The sequence below is a fragment of the Protopterus annectens genome, chromosome 10.part0 (assembly GCF_019279795.1).
Source record: "Protopterus annectens isolate FY-2018-M chromosome 10.part0, PAN1.0, whole genome shotgun sequence".
NCBI lineage: Eukaryota > Metazoa > Chordata > Ceratodontiformes > Protopteridae > Protopterus > Protopterus annectens.
In genome coordinates this window covers 651,430,126-651,447,646 of record NC_056744.1, presented here as the reverse complement: position 1 = coordinate 651,447,646, position 17,521 = coordinate 651,430,126, and the positions used below count along the sequence as shown (strand labels likewise).

The following is a 17,521-nucleotide window of genomic DNA, read 5'->3' as shown; positions in this document are numbered from 1 at the left end:
AGTAAACTAGTTTACCAGACGTTCCACCCAGTCAAAAGTACTATGCAACACAAGAGATACTCTTGTTGCTAGAAAAAGTCATCCAAAAGGTCCCCGCAGACCAAATAGGATCTGGAACTTACTTGAGATTCTTTTTAGTTCCATAAAAGACAGGGGACTGGAGATCCGTTCTAGATCTCAGCAAGCTAAACAAAGCAATGAAGAAGTCAAAGTTCCAGATGGTAACTCTGCAGTCAATACTCCTATTTCTCGGGAAAGACAATTGGATGTGCTCAGTAGATCTCCAGGATGCGTACTACCATATAAAGATGGACAGGTGATCCAGGAGACATGCTTTTGGCTTGGAGCGAGTCATTACCAATTTCAAGCACTGCCCTTTGGTCTCACTACAGCCCCCAGAGTGTTCACCAAATACATGGCAGTGGTCACGGCTCACTTGAGGCTTCAGGGATTCCATGTGTTTCTATACCTAGACGACTGGCTCCTCACCGCCACCACCAAGCATCTACTACTACGAACGAGAGACGAAACAATGTCACTTTGCACCAGACTAGGCATTACAGTAAACTTCAAAAAATCTGCCGTGTCGCCATCTCAGCATTTTACCTTCTTGGGTGCAGAATTGGATTCAAGAAATATGACTGCAAAACTTACCCCAGACTGAATACAGTCTCTTCATCAGCAAATCAGGATTTTTGATGTCAAAGAAGGTGGTTCAGGCCAGATATGTGCTGCAAGTTCTGGATACCATGGCAGCAGCTATTCTTCTAGTTCCCCTAGCACAACTACACATGAGGGTTCTGCAGTGGTTGCTATTTGCTCAGTGGTCAGTGCAAGATCTACCTCTATCACATCAAATTATCATCACGGAATTTGCAAAAAAGATCTCCTTTGGTGGCTGCAGGCTGACCATTTGTATCAGGGCCGGGCCTTTGTCCTTCCTCAACCGAATGCAGTCCTGAACACGGACGCTTCCCAGATCAGGTAGGGGGGCATTATCTGGGGATGACAGTCCAAGGACTATGACAAGAACATGAAAGCCACTTGCACATCAACGTTCTGGAGATGAGAGCGGTGCTGTATGAGTTGCAGGCATTTCAGGACTCCCTACCGATAGGGACAATTGCAGTTCAGATAGACATGTCAGTAGTGTGGTACATAAACAAGCAGGGAGGAACCAAATCCTTACCCACTATGTCGGGAGGTACAATGAGTTTGGCAATGGGCTATCACTTCTCAACATTTTCTGATAGCAACGCACATCCTGGGGAAATCCAATGTCATAGCGGACAAACTTAGCAGAGCTATTCTGTTGCCTCACGAGTGGTCCCTGAAGACAGAGATTGTGGAAAAGGTCTTCCAAAAATGGGGCCAGCCTTGCTGTGACCTTTTCGCCACTTCCATGAATGCCAAATGCAGCAACTACTTTGCCCTCATTCCTCCTCCGGGGAAGTCACCAAGGGATGCACTGGTTCACAATTAGCCCCCCCGGGACTACTCTATGCCTTTCCCCCTTTTCCTCTAATTCCCAAAGTACTGCAGAAAGCCAGCTTGTTGAAAAGCACTATGATCCTCATTGCTCCTTCCTGGCCTTGACAAGTTTGGTTCCTCTTTCTTTGGACCCATCTGCTGGAGGAACCTTGGATTCTGGATCCAATTCCAGACCTCTTGACCCACTCTTCGGGGGAGTTCCATCTGTCTATCCAAACTCTCAAGTTGACAGCATGGCTGCTCCAATTCCACGCTTAGTCAGGTGTTACTCCTTTTCCCCTACAGTGACTCATTATTCTCGGCTCTTCCCATAAACTGTCCACGAGGAGATTGTATTCCAGTAAGTGGAAAAGATTTTCATGCTGTGCTGCGGGACAGAACATAGAACCTTTTACAGCTCCTATTACTGCAATCCTAGAATTTCTTTCCAAACTTTTTGACGAAGGAGCTGCAGCAGCTACCATCAGAGTTCAGTTGGCAGCCATTTCTAATTTCCATACTGGAGAAATGGGAGTTCCTATTATGTCTCATAGGTTATGTAAAGCTTTCCTCAAAGGTACTTTCCTACTCAGACCCCCAATCAGAGAACCCCTAGTCCCTTGGGACCTAAATCTTGTTCTAATCTCGCTGATTTTGCCACCGTTTGTGCTCGCATCATCTTGTGATTTGAAGTATTTGTCGTGGAAAACTCTTATTTTTTTTAGTAGCCATAACCTCTGCCAGAAGGGTATCGGAATTACAAGCTCTTTCTATTCATTCCCCTTATATCATTTTTCACAAGGATAGGGTATCCTTGAGAACTAATCCCTCGTTCCTTCCAAAAGAATGTTCAGAGAATAATATAAACCAGTCCATTGAATTGCTGGTGTTTTTTCCAAACTAGAGCAAATAGGCAGAGTATAAATTGCATCAGTTGGATGTACATAGGCAGTTACGTTTTTACCTGCATAGGACAAAAGACCTTAGGAAATCCGACCAGCCTTTTATGTGCTTTTCTGACGAAAAGAAAGGATTGCCAGTTTCCAAAGTAACTTTGTCAAAATGGCTTACTGATTGCATTTCCTTCTCTTACAGTAAGAATAATAAATACCAGGGAATATAAGAGGACATTCCACAAGAGCAGTCTCCACATCCTCGGCCTTTCAGGCCAGACTTCCTGTTGATTCTGTTTATGCAGCTGCCACATTGGTGAGACTTCATACGTTTATCAGTCATTACAAAGTAGATGTGGCCTCCTGGAACAGGTCTGTATTGAAGAGTCTTTTTTCCTGAGCCACCTTGGAATAAAGGTGCTAGGGACGCTGTCCCAATCATTAAGAATTATGGCGAGATAGGACAACATAACATTAAGAAGTTATGTACTTTCCATAACGTTCCATGTTTGTTGTCCATCTCGCCTACATTCTTTCGTCCCACCCTCCTACCCCCATCCTGTGTTCCTGGACAAACTGGTGGACAATTCTATACTTATGTACATAGTTATGATGATTTGGAGTTTCTGTTTTTTGTCTCATGCTAAACATCTGTGTATGTGTGTGTGTGTGTGTGTGTGTGTGTGTGTGTGTGTGTGTGTGTATATATATATATATATATATATATATATATATATATATTTTTTTTTTTTTTTCCTGGTGTAGTTATTTGGGTTAGTCTGAATCTTTTGCTTGCAAACAAGATCTGGGGATGTGGCCCAGAACATCATGGGTAGGGGTTAGCCTTGAGCCAGTGGAAGCTCTCGAGCTTTAGTATTTGGCTGAGTCGGAGCCGTGAATGGCACCGATCCCAACCAGCAAGAATGTAGGCAAGATGGATAACAAACATGAAACGTTATGGTAAGTGCATAACTTCTTATTTTTGTGGTGGGGGGGCACAAAAAAAGGAGGATGAATTAGAATACAGAGAATTGATATGGCAGATAAAGTTAGATGTAAGTCAACTTCCTGGACTGAAGGGATAATTAATGTTAAACCAACTTTAATAAAGGAATGCAACAAAAGAAGATGATATAATCATTTTTAAAAAAATAATATATTTATGGATCATGTGATTTTGTCAAGTGATACAAGCTTTTGTATATATTTGTGTAAGTAGTAAGTATTTTTTAAGTCTGAAATCTTCAGTGTAAGACAGAATGCTAAATAAGCAATTTTTTTAGTAAAAAAGTTAACCAGTGGCGTGTTCCCATTTCCTTTTCACAGTGTGCAGTGTGAGTTTCATTTTTCCATCTGTATATAGACTCAAGGATTTTGTTTGTAATCCTTCAATAGTGCCCCATTCTCAAAAATCCGGTTATCCCCGTTTGATCGGTCACTTTTGTGACTTTTAGTCTCTTTATTATTGTGGTATGCAGCTATGACCAAATGTCTTCACACCATGGGAATTGCTCAGTACATCCACTCATTTTTTCCTTGCATTATCTATCGTTTCTTGTCTCATCTCTGCCTGCCTGACCATGCTGTGCAGTTCTTGATGGTTCACCTCCTCTTGGCCTACTCTTGTGGTCTGATTTTTCTGTCACTGCTCCATATCGCTTTCCTCCCTTCTTTGACAAGTGCAGCCTCCTCAGGTCCTCAGAGGTCCAACACAGGGCACCTGAATGCCCTGAGGCTTCAGATGCAGTGTCCTCTTTGACAGTATGTTCTTCTTCCTCTTCTGATATTTCTATCACTGCTTTTGCTGTGATTGCTTTTGGACTATCCTCTTCTGCTGGATTTCAGCTTTGACCAGATTCTTGTTTGTGCTGTATCTTTTTGTACAGTCCCCCCATATTTCCTCTGTCTGTTTTATTCTTTCCTCCATTTCTATAGTCTGCTATGCCTAGTGTCTCGTTGGCATTACTCTGTGTGCCTTTGTTTGTTTGCTTCCTGTTTAGTGTTAGAGATATATTTAGAGATTTATAAATGCATGTACTTTTGTTTGCTAGTTAGATGCATATTCACTTCTGTTGCTAGAATATATGTAGGATAATATAATCAGTTAGATGCATACATTTCTGTTTGGTAGCGTACATATATTAAAGGGTTAAACTGTTTTTAGCTAATGGCATTTATCTGTAAATGTAATATGAGGGTCTAGTACAGCTTGAGAAAACTGCTGATAAGACATTTAACTGACTGTTCAGTGTGTAATGCAAGCTTCAAGGATTGCATATAAGGAATTTCTGAGATGCGGGTGCAAGTAAGGAACCGGGTTGGAGGCAAGAACAGACTTCCTAGACTGTTACATAATTTACCTTGAAACAGAACACAAAGGAGCTTATTAGACTGCATGACATTAAGTGCGGGAAGTATCAAGACTGTTTTCATACAAAAACATTTTCAAACAGGAAAGACTCCCTAAAAGTTTAATAAACAGACTGTATGATATCAGAAAATACCAATGTAATGAGTTTTGAGAGTTTTCAAAAGATTGCTTTCATGTTGTTGTTGTCTTTCGGCTTTTCCCGGTTAGGGGTCACCACAGCAGAACTCCGGTCCACTAATGATTGGCAGTAGATTTTCACGGTGCCGAGTTGCTAGTTCAACACCCAACCTTCAACGAAGGCACTCCCATTCACGCATGTCTTTCAGAATGCCACTCTACTGCGGGGAGGACATGCAGACTCCACACAGAAGGCACTCCCCGCGCACTAGCTGAGAATCGAACGGGAGAACCTCTTTCTGTGAGGCAACAATGCTACTGTATATATGTGAGATGTGATCTGATTGCTTGTTAATCTGAGCACTGGCGAACATCTTTTATGCTGCATGAGAAGCAAACTTGAAGACATTAAAGCTGTAAACTGTAGTGTTGTATGTGTTGTCTGTTATATAGACAAGTTACTTAAGTAGTTCTGGGCAACAAAGTTAATAATATACTGCTAAGAAGGTTATAATTTGCAAAGTTTATATGCACTAACCAGACTTTGTTTTTACAAGGCACTGAAGCATTTAGTACATCTGACAAACATCTGAATTTACTAGGCACCAGTGTAGAAGCTGCAGTCGGCTGTATCAGTAAGCAAAACAAGATTGACAGTCATTATGCGAGCTTGAATCTTCCCAGGCTGAAATGTGTCTTTATAAGAAATGTTGGGGAAATAAACTGTTACTGGTACTGAAATTTACAAAGTCAAAAACAAGAAAATATTATTGTTATCAAAATATAATTGCTAAGTGTTCACTTGCAACACTAAGTAAAAAGCAAGAGAGTCTACAGAAACCCTATTTGGTAATTGTAATAAAACGTCACAATTGTACATGCCTGTCATTAGTAATCTATTTGCCAGTAAATACTAAAGGTAAAAAAAGCCTCAGTTACTCCAAGTACAGCCAGTAAATGGGCCATGGTATGCAGTTCAAATAAATTATGCAGGTCCCTTGCCGACAACAAAGGGAGGGTACAAATACCTACTCGTAAAACTATAACAGCAAAGGCAACAGCAAAAGCCTTATAAAAATAATTTCTGTCATTAAAATTGGCCAAAAATGATCATATCAGACAATGGTCCACAGTTTGTTAATAAATCTGTTAGCCCAAAGTGTCACAGTCTGGGTAACAGCCAAAGGGCAGGCATACATTCAGTTCTCACAGCATAAAGCAAATAAACAATACTGCAATACAAGAAAAAATATATTGGTCTCAATAATGCAGTAATTATTAAAAAGCAGCCATGTCTTTTATTGTCATCAAGTGATTAGGGCACCATCAACATGTACGGTAGTAAAACAAAAATACCAAAAATATATTTTAATGTTTCAGTAATGTTTAATTAGCAGTTTAATACTAAGTTTATAAACTGGACTGAGTGTACATTACAGCCCATGTATGTACAAATACAAAAACATTCTATAGACGTAAGCGTATGCTGTACAGTAAATGCTTTAATATGTAAACAGCATTCTTCAGTGTATAAACCATGTTTTCTATCTATGTGAATGGACAGTTTTGCCGTCAAGTTTTAAACTTGTCACAGAAATTGCTCCTCAGTTCATTTGTATGCATGGTAACAAATCAAAGCTTAACATTTATAACACGTGTTTATTCAAAAAACAAGGCTGTAGTGCCTTTGCAGTAACAAGCATTGTCAGTAAATCACTGTATAAAGCATCACTGTATAGAGTCATATTCAACAACTGCAAGATACAGCTCATAACTGGTAAAACATTTTCACAGGATGGTCCTGAAAAGGAAAAAGTTGTTAAATAATAGTAATGCTTGTTATCATTGTGTTGGCAATATAAACCTGTGTTAACTTGCTGTATTAAGAGAAAACTAAAGGTTTTGTTTTTCAATGTGTGTTTTCTTTAACAGCAATAAAAAAAATATGACTTTATTAAAAAGTACATACATTTGTATTTTTAAAACAAAACAGGGAACTGTTAGAGATATATTTAGAGATAAAATATATATGTATATATATATATATATATATATATATATATATATATATATATATATACAGATTTATAAATGCATGTACTTCTGTTTGCTACTTAGTTGCATATACACTTCTGTTGCTAGAATATATGTAGGATAATATAGTCAGTTAGATGCATACATTTCTGTTTGCGTGTGTGTGTGTGTGTGTGTGTGTGCGTGTGTGCGTGTATATATATATATATATATATATATATATATATATATAGCTATATATATATATATATATATATATATATATATGTATATCTATATCTATATCTATATATATATATATATATATATATATATATATATATATATATATATATGGGTTAAACTGTTCTCTGCTAGCAGCATTCATTTGTAAATGTAACATGAGGGTCTAGTACAGCTTGAGAAACATGGTGATAATACATTTAGCTGAATGTTCAATGTGTAATGCAAACTTCAAGGATTACAGATAAGGAATTCCTGAGACGCAGGTGCAAGGAAGGAACCAGGTTGGAGGCAAGAACAGACTTCCTTAATTGTTACATAATTAACCTTGAAACAGACCACAAAGGAGCTTATTAACAGACTGCATGATATCAATGCAGGGAGTATCGAAAGACTGTTTTCATGCAAAAACATTCTCAAACAAGAAAGACTCCCTGAAAATTTAATAAACAAATTGTATGACATCAGAAAATACCAACGTAATGACTTTGAGAGTTCCCAAAAGACTACTTTCATAAGAATGTATACATGTAAGATGTGATCTGATTTCTTGTTAATCTGAGCACTGGAGAACATCTTTCATGCTGTATGAGAAGCAAACTTGAAGACATTAAAGCTGTAAACTGTACATTGTTGTATGTGTTGTCTGTTATACAGACAAGTTACTTCAGTAGTTTTGCGCAGGAAAGTTAATAATATACTGCTAAGATGGTTTGCAAAGTTTATGTGCACTAATGTTTTTACAAGGCACTGAAGCATTTAGTACATCTGACAAGCATCTGCATTTAATTAGGCACAAACACAGAAGCTGCAGTCGATTGTATCAGTAAGTAAAACAAGACTGACATTCATTCATTCATTTTAAATAACTTTTCATTTAGTCCTTTTTCCAATGGGCACATCAACTTCAGAAGTTCTACTTCTTCTTCTTTCCTTCATTTCTGTAGCCTGCTTTGCCCAGTCTCTTGTCCTCCCCATTTAGTTTGTCAGTGTCACTCTGGATTTGCTTGCTTCCTTTTTAGTCCTTTTTCTTATGGATGCAGCTACATCAGATGTTGTCCTTCACCCTTGTAATTCTTCTTCCACGGTGGCCTTTTGTAAATGTGTGTACTAGTCCATTTATGGTGGGAATAGCTACATTTATTGTGTGTGTGTGTGTGTGTGTGTGTGTGTGTGTGTGTGTGTGTGTGTGTGTGTGTGTGTGTGTGTGTCTATATGTGCCTGTTGTTCCAGCATCCAGTCTACACAGTCTGTGTAACAAAAGCTTGTGGTTCTCCCAGTGTGTGGAACCAGTGTTTGTTTCCCTCCCAAGATTGTGGGGTAGTTAATCCATGCAGGAATTCCCTGACCTTTCAGTGGGTCCCAATTTCAACCATGTTTTTTTTTTAGTTTTGCAGTGAGTCAGAATAATCCTCTACCAGTTTTTACAAACATACCATTAACAGGTATCAACATAAGTGTACTGTCTTCTCGCCTGTCCTGTTGTAATGTCTTACGATGGTATGTAGTCCTATCTCGCCTTCATTCTTACATGTGGGTTCAGAGCCGATCCTTGGCTCCAACATGGCCGATTACAAAGCTGGAAGTCTCTAAGTTGGCTCGTGGCAAGGTAGGTATCCCATAATGCAGTGGTATCAGTCCTCAGATCTAGTTTGCCGCTTTACGAGTTCTTGAGTGCTCTTCTTGGCCGTGGCTAAATTTAAATATTTTTCTACATTTTTCATATTTGCAGACTGTTTTCTCTTAGTAGTTAGTTAATAGATAGAATACTGTTATTTAGAAAACAGGCAGCATTACTGTTAGTTAGACACTAGTTTATTGTTAAATTGTTGTCGCTGATTTGTCAACGGTTTGGCCGATGTTTTTCCGCAGGCCTCTTGATGGTATCCTGTAGTGGTAGTTAGATTATCTATATTTTGTATTTGCTATTGAGTCCTTGTTGGCTCGTTACAAGTTTTATAGTGTGTGTTTGAATTACAGGACTTTATTTAGTCAGTTGTGTTGCTATTTAACCTATTGCCTTGTGAGTTGTCTTTTCCTTAGGCTTATCTTAGTGAAGCATTTTGTTCAAGGGCTAGGCCCTTTTAAGTTAGAGGACCTAGTCCTGTCTTAATATTGCCGTTCTCCTTCCGTTGATATTTCCTTTCCGTTCTACAGGGCTAGGCCCATTTAAGTTAGAGGACCTAGTCCTCTGTTAATCTCACCTTGCCTTTATTGTGTGCTGTGTTCCCTTCTTTGAGCAGGGCTAGGCCATGTAAGTTACAGGACCTAGTCCTCTCTTTGATTTTCCTGTGGTCTGCTTGTTCTTTCCCCCCAATAGCTAAGCTCCGTTTTAGTTAGAGGACTTAATTAATCTCTTCTTTGTCCCTTAGCATTGTTTTTCCAGCAGTTATATCTAAAGAATCTAAAGAAAAGGACCATAAAAAATAAATAATTTTTAAAAAATGCCAAAAATGCATGCAGAAAATGTCCATAACAGATGGGCATAGTATATGTGCATACTGTTTTGGGGGCCATTCACTTGCAGGAGACTTGTACTTTTTGTCATTCCTTTAGTTCGAGAGTCCTTCAAGAAAGGAAAAACAAGTTGATATTGAAAGGTCTCCTAAAACCAAGGAGGATTTGGGTAGTTCTTCCTCCTCACAATCTACAAGATCTCCTTCTAGCAGGAAAGAAAAGACTGTGAAAAGGCCTTCTCCAGTGTCTTTCGAGAAATCTGGACCTCCTGAAAAAACTTCAAAAACCAACAAGGCTCTCGCCTCATTGACTCCACTGCCTTCAGAACTGATTAAGGTTGTTATGATTGATATGCCTGTATCGGCCCCAAGTACTTCGGAGGCGAAAAAGGTTTCTGTAGCTCAAAGCCGGTCAACAGATATCCCATCGGTCTCCCCTGCACTGAGATCACATATTTTTCAGAGATCTCACTCTCCAACCCTTTCTTCCAGGTCCTCTAGGAGCCTATCAGATGAAGACATGGAGAGGGTGGTGCGCAGACTCTTGAAGGTGCCGGTGCTGGCAAATTTGCTCTTGGCTGCTGCCCAACTGGCCTTGGAGTCACCCAAGTCCTTGTCAACCACTACTGTTCCTCCTCTGAGCCATTCCGATTTATCAGAGCCAGAATATTCAGTACCGCTTGCAGTAGAACCTTCTCTCTGGCACTCCAAGTGGCTTTTTGGAACCAATATCTGCTCAGACATTCTCGGTGCTGTCCATAGCGTCTAGGAGCCAAAGTTCACCAGTTGCCACTGAGGGGGATTCTTGGACCCAAGCCTGTTTGGTTCCAAGTCTACCTCTCAGTGCATCAGCTTGCCTGAGCACAGCTCCTACGTTGGTGTCGGAGACGATCTCCCTGGAACCGGGGGCTACCTTTGCTTCTTCAGAACCAGTTGTGTCCTTGGAGTCAGCCTTTGAGCTGATAAGGAGTGTGCTGGCCAAATCTACAGCTCTGCGCAAGGATGCTGATGTTCTTCCCCCAAAACCACCGGCCTCTGTCTTGACACCACCCTATCCACAGGACAGTAGGGATTCGCAAACTCAGAGACACTCTCTGGGTGGTCCCCATTCTTCTGAGACCACCACAAAATACCCTGCTGAGGAGCCTCCATGGAAGAAAACATGCAAGAGGAAGCATGTAGACTGCCCTGATGAGTCTGTCTCTTCTGACACTGACCTCGAGGAATCAAAATGGTCCCCCCGGTCATCCTCTGATGATATCTCCTTTGTAGAAATCCTTGAGATCCTAAAACAGAGAGGTGGCTGGCCTACCATCACCCCTTCTGATGAGGAGTCAGTGTACCTGAAGGCTTTCGGATCTCAACCTTCAGCCTCTTGGGTGTCTCCACCTTTTGACGAGCTCATGGACTTGGTCAATCAAAAGGCGTGGGAATCCCCTGACACCATGGAGCCAGTCCCTAGGGGGCCAAACAAATTTCTCTAAGCCCCCAAGGGAAAGGATTTCTTGACAAAAGGTGTGCCGGTAGATGCTATGGTGATGGCAGCAACCACCAACAAGGAGCTTGCAGAAACATCCTCATCTGTCCATCCGCCAAATAAGGAGTCTCGAACAATGAACACATATGGGAAGTGTGTTTTTTCTTCAGCAGCTTTTACCCTTAGATCGCTGAATTATCTTACCCATTTTACAAGGCTTCAGAGAGATCTCCTGAAGGAACTAGGAGATACTCTACAATGTACTTCAACTGAGGGGGTACCAGAAAAGGTTACTTCTTCAGAACCAGTTGTGTCCTTGGAGTCGGCCTTCGAGCTGATAAGGAATGTGCTGGCCAAATCTACAGCTCTAAGCAAGGATGCTGATGTTCTTCCCCCAAAAGCACCGGCCTCTGTCTTGACACCACCCTCTCCACAGGACAGTAGGGATCCGCAGCCTCAGGGACACTCTCTGGGTGGTCCCCATTTTTCCGAGACCTCCGCAGAATACCCTTCTGTGGAACCTCCATGGAAGAAAACATGCAAGAGGAAGCATGTAGACTGCCCTGATGAGTCTGTCTCTTCTGACACTGACCTCGAGGAGTCAAAATGGTCCCCCGGTCGTCCTCTGATGATATCTCCTTTGTAGAAATCCTTGAGATCCTAAAACAGAGAGGCGGCTGGCCTACCATCACCCCTTCTGATGAGGAGTCGGTGTACCCGAAGGCTTTCGGATCTCAACCTTCAGCCTCTTGGGTGTCTCCGCCTTTTGACGAGCTCATGGACTTGGTCAGTCAAAAGGCATGGAAATCCCCTGACGCCATGGAGCCAGTCCCTAGGAGGCCAAACAAATTTCTCTCAGCCCCCAAGGAAAAGGATTTCTTGACAAAAGGTGTGCCGGTAGATGCTATGGTGATGGCAGCAACCACCAGCAAGGAGCTTGCAGAGACATCCTCATCTGTCCATTCGCCGAATAAGGAGTCTTGAACAATGGACATATATGGGAAGTGTGTTTTTTCTTCAGCAGCTTTTACCCTTAGATGGCTGAATTATCTTACCCATTTTACAAGGCTTCAGAAAGATCACCTGAAGGAACTAGGAGATACTCTACAATGTACTTCAACTGAGGGGGTACCAGAAAAGGTTACCACTCCATTATCCACCTTAAACTCCATTGTGAACTCCTCTATGAAGCTGATATCATGCGCAGCAGATGGAGCGAGTAGGGCAGCAGGTTCAGGTGTTTCCCTGAGGAGACACTCCTGGATGCGCTTGTGTAACTTTGTGGAACCATTTAAGCCTACCTTCACAAATGTCCCTTTTGATGGTTCCTCACTGTTTGGACCAAAAGTTAAGGATACACTCACCAGATGTGAGCAGGAAGGGAAAACTCTCTCTGAAGTTGGAGTACGTTTTTCCATCCCTTCAAGACCCTATCCTAAAGGGCAGAAAGGCAGGAAGATGTGGTTCAAGAAATCCCAGAGATTTTTCCCAGAAGCACAAGGTGATTACTTCCCCAGGGGAAGAGGGGGAGGAAATAATGGAAGATGCCGTCCTAGAGGCAGTGGGGTCCGCGGAACCAGGGTGACCATGATTCCTTTTGCGGACGTCCCTATCAGTGCTACTCTGGAGCCAGTCAGGGGACATTTATTTTTGTACTTAGAAACATGGCACAATATCACAAAAGACAAGTGAGTACAAAACATAATATCCAGAGGATACTCCATACCCTTCTCCTACCCCCCTCCTCAAACCAGGAAAATCCCGGATGTTCCACCCAATCACAGGGATCAAGCAACTGCAGAGATTCAAAAGTTGCTAAACAAGAGTCATCCAAACTGTCCCTGCAGACCAGATAGGATTCGGAACTTACTTGAGATTCTTTTTAATGCCAAAAAGAACAGGGGACTGGAGGCCCATATTGGATCTCAGCAAACTAAACTAATCAGTAAAGAAGTCCAAGTAACGAATGGTGACACTGCAGTCTCTACTCCCCCTTTTAGTGAAAGACAATTGGATGCGCTCGATAGACCTCCAAGATGCGTACTACTACATAAAAATTGACAGAGCATCGAGGAGTCACTTACGCTTCTGGCTGGGAGCCAGTCACTACCAGTTTCGTGCTCTGCCCTTTGGTCTCACTACAGCCCCCAGAGTGTTTACCAAATGCATTGCTGTCGTAATGGTTCATTTGAGACATCTTGGATTCCGTGTGTTTCCATACCTGGACGACTTTCTCCTAACTGCCACCACCAAGCATCTACTTCAACAGGCCAGAGACATGACTCTACAAGTTTGTGCTCAGCTAGGCATTACAATAAATTTGCAAAACTCTGTCTTGTTGCCCTGTCAACATGTTACTTTTATAGGTGCAGTAATAAACACCGTTTCAATGATGGCACACCTTCCCACCTACAGAATTGCAAATCTCAAACAATAGATACTGCTTCTTCTTCCCAAATACAAGGTCAAAGCAAAGATAGTGCTCAAACTACAGGGAACAATGGCGTCAACCATAACCCTTGTTCCATTAGCCAGGATGCATATGAGAATCCTACAGTAGTCACTCTTCTCCCAGTGGTCACTTCAGGAACATCCTGTGTCTCACCCAATCATAGTAACAGAAACTTGCAAGAAGGATCTTCGTTGGTGGATTCAGTCCAATGAGTTAACCATCGGGGGACCATTCGTCCCACATGTTACTGTGACCACGGATGTTTCCCAGATAGGGTGGGGGGCATTACCTGGGAAAGACAGTCCAAGGCATATGGCTGGAACAAGAGGCCCATTTGCACGTCAGTGTTCTAGAAATGAGAGCAGTGCTTCTGGCGTTGCAAGCACTCCACAACTCTCTACCTCTAGGGTGACTGCAATCCAGTCAGACAATATGTCAGTGGTATGGTATATAAACAAATAAGGAGGAACCAGACCATATCCACTTTGTCAAGAGGCTCTGAGGGTTTGGCAGTGGGCAATATCTTCCCAATGCTTTCTAGTCACAATGCACATCTCGGGAAAGTCCAGTGTGATAGCCGACAAGCTCAGCAGGGCAATTTTGATGCCTCATGTGTGGTCTCTGAATCAGAACGTAGCGGAAGAGATCTTCCGCAAATGAGGCCAGCCTTGCTGTGATCTTTTTGCCACCCCTATGAACGCCAAATGCAGCAGCTACTTTGCCCTGATTCCTCCCTCCAAGGGAGACACCGAGAGACGCACTTGTTCACAATTGGCCCTCGGGACTTCTTTATGCTTTTCCCCAGTTTCCCTTCATATCAAAAGTCATTCAGAAAGCAAAATCCTTGGGCAGCAAGATGATTCTCATTGCTCCATACTGGCCTCGTCAGATTTGGTTTCCCTTTATCAGGCCTCATCTACTGGAGGATCCATGGATTCTGGACCCAGTTTCAGACCTGCTGACACATATGCCAGGAACGTTCCATCCCTCTCTCCACACACACTCAACTTCCCAGCTTGGCTGCTCCACTTCCAACGTTAGTCAGGCTTCAGGATTTCATTCCAGCAGTAAAACATATCTTGATATCCTCTCATAAGCTTTCTACCAGAAAACTATATGCTAGTAAATGGAAAAGATTTTCTTTTTGGGCGCAGGCCAGAAACATAGACCCCTTCACTGCCTCAGTTTCCTCAATTTTAGACTTCCTTTCAGAACTCTTCCAACAAAGCTCAGCCGCTGCCACAATTAAAGTTCAGCTAGCAGCTATCTCCAACTTTCAGTTAGGACAGCATATGCCTAACTTGATGGCACATAGACTGTGTAAAGCCTTTTTGAAAGGCACTTCCTTACTGAGACCTCCATTTAAAGAACCTGTCCCTCCTTCGGATTTAAATTTTGTCCTTTCGCACTTAACCTCACCACCCTTTGAACCTTCATCCAATTGCAATTTAAAATTTCTCTCTTGGAAAATGATTCTTCTGGTAGCCTAACCTCAGCTAGAAGAGTTTCAGAGCTACAAGCGATTTCAGTCAAGCCTGCTTATTTCATCTTCCATAAAGACAGGGTTTCTCTTTGAACTAACCCTTCCTGTGATCCTAAAATTTGCTTCCAATCCAATATTAACAAAACTATTGAACTTCCAGTATTTTTCCCTAACCATACCAACAAGGCAGAATACAGACTTCACCAACTTGATGTACATAGGCAACTGAGGTTCTACCTCCACAGAACTAAAGAATTCAGGAAGTCAGACCAGTTATTCATATCCTTTTCGGAGGCAGGAAAGGGTATGCCAGCCTCTAAAATCACATTATCTAACTGGCTTTTTAACTGTATAATTTTTATATACTCTTCCGATAACAAGGAACTTCCCTTCAAAGTTAGACGTCACTCAACCACATCAGTAGCAACATCAACTGCCTTTCAAGCCAGGATTAAAATGTACAGTATTTGTGCAGCCACAACTTGGGAAAGCCCACATACTTTTATTCCTCATTGCAAAGTTGACTTGGCCTCCAGGGATGAGCTTCCTTTGTTTCCACGGTGCTCAAGAGTGTATTCTCGTGAGCAACCCGAGAAAAATGTGCTAGGGACGCTGTCCCACATGTAGGAATGAAGGCAAGATAGGACTAAATAACATAAAGAAGTTATGTACTCACCATAACGTTCTATGTTTGTAGTGCATCTCTCCCTTCATTCTTACAAACCCACCCACCTACCCCCATCCATATAGTCCTAGTGGACCTGTTAGGATAATTTTGCTCCTTCCTTATGTTGGAGACCTTTCACTATTGTTTCCCCTTTACCTGAGGGTACAGTATAACTATTTTCTATTATAGTTAGCAGCAAACAAGATCTGAGGATTGATACCACTGCATTATGGGATAACTACCTTGCCACACGCCAACTTAGAGACTTCGAGCTTTGTAATTGGCTGAGTTGGAGCCAAGGATTGGTTCCGAACCCACATGTAAGAATGATGCACATTTCTTCTGTACTCATCTCGCACCTCCTATTCTGCCAGATCTGTGAATTCTATCTATTGTAATTTCCTGTAATCTAGGTAAGTGAAGTCTTGTATTCACAAAAGAAAAATATGGCCACAGGATTTCAAAACACTGATAACCACAAATGGAGAATTCAGCTGGTCAGCCTGGTACAAAGGTAACCACCAAATGTAATGTTTCACAGCAAACCATTTATTCAGCAGAGCACATCCACACGCTGAAGTGATAGTCTTGTTTCCAGCAATTCCAGTAGCATTCTTTCCACTTCTGTATCCAGGATTTGTTCTGTTATCCGTGTTAACCATTATGCTGTTTCTTCTAAACTTGTTTCCTTAGTCATCCAATTTTCCTGTTTGCCATAATAGCTTTTTTCTATTTCTGTCAGCTTTTTACTGTGTTACTGCACTTCTGTTTTCAGTGCTGTTATGATCTTCTTCCAGAGCCTGGATAATGTCTTCCGGCATACTCACTTCCCTTTGTTGATTGCCTATTGTTTCTCTCAGTAGTCCTACATCAGTGATTGTGATCAGCTTTTGGAGCCCAATACAAAGCTGTCCTTTCCATGAAGCTGCTTGAAACTCTGATGACAGCTGTTGGTCCCTTTTTCCCGTGTTGTTCATCGTATGCTTTTTTCTTGTGTATTTGAAACTGGGAGCAGGAAAGAAAGTGTGTATAGTGTTGTAATGTAGTGATGAGTGAATCATAGGTACTGTTGAACTGTGAGTTTTTAAAAACTAATTTTAATATGAAACATATCTTTTTTTATAGCTCTGCAGTGTAATAAAACACAGATTACAGTAACTCTTTTTTTTTTCTTTTTAGTTTCCAGATGCTTTATGCAGATTGCTATATGACCAGAGAAGAGTTCTGGGAAATGTTCGATGGTGCTCTATACCACAAGTTAAGAGATGAACTAAATTGCAGAGGTGCCTTTCCAGAAGTATATGATAAAGTCTGTAAAGCAGCTAGACATTAATACCAACAAAGACTGCGGTAGTGCTTATCTGGATTAACCATTAACTCTGCCTTTGGTCTTCTAGAAGTTAAGACTAGAAGGACCTGCTGTTTTTTGCAGGCTGGTGCAGTCTGATTGACTTTATTCTGCTGGTGGCCTGCAGAAGTGAATGTACTTGTTGATTCTAGCACTAATTATATATGAAGAATTGGAGAGAGCGACATCATACTGCAATACTTTACAGGACATGTATGGGTCTTTCCTATTGAATGTTTTGTTTCTGTGTTTTATTTTTAAAAATGAAAGATAACATTGTATTAAAATGAAAGTAGTACAAAAATACAGTTCTGTTATTGTTCATAAAAGATCTGTCACTACAACATGTATAGTAACTAAAAAACAGATTTACTAGTAATGAATTGATAAGTGAATATTGGGTACAATACATGAGATTTAATATCCTGAAGTGCACAGTTGTGAAGGTGATGTTTCTAGATCACTGAACTCTGATGGTAATAGAAAACCCAGAATGTGAGTTGTCTTACAGTACTGACAACACTGTCACAT

The 17,521-nt window shown here is 41.4% G+C and overlaps 1 protein-coding gene across 1 annotated transcript in view; it reads left to right on the top strand.

Annotated features, from left to right (window-relative positions):
• DHCR24 (24-dehydrocholesterol reductase) overlaps positions 1–17,296 on the top strand; it is a 169,318-nt gene extending 152,022 nt beyond the window's left edge. The window contains exon 9 of the mRNA XM_044085501.1: positions 16,822–17,296. Coding sequence (XP_043941436.1) covers positions 16,822–16,975 — 154 coding nt within the window. The 3' untranslated portion in view covers positions 16,976–17,296. The remainder of the gene's footprint in view (positions 1–16,821) is intronic.
• Positions 17,297–17,521: the final 225 nt, after the last annotated feature.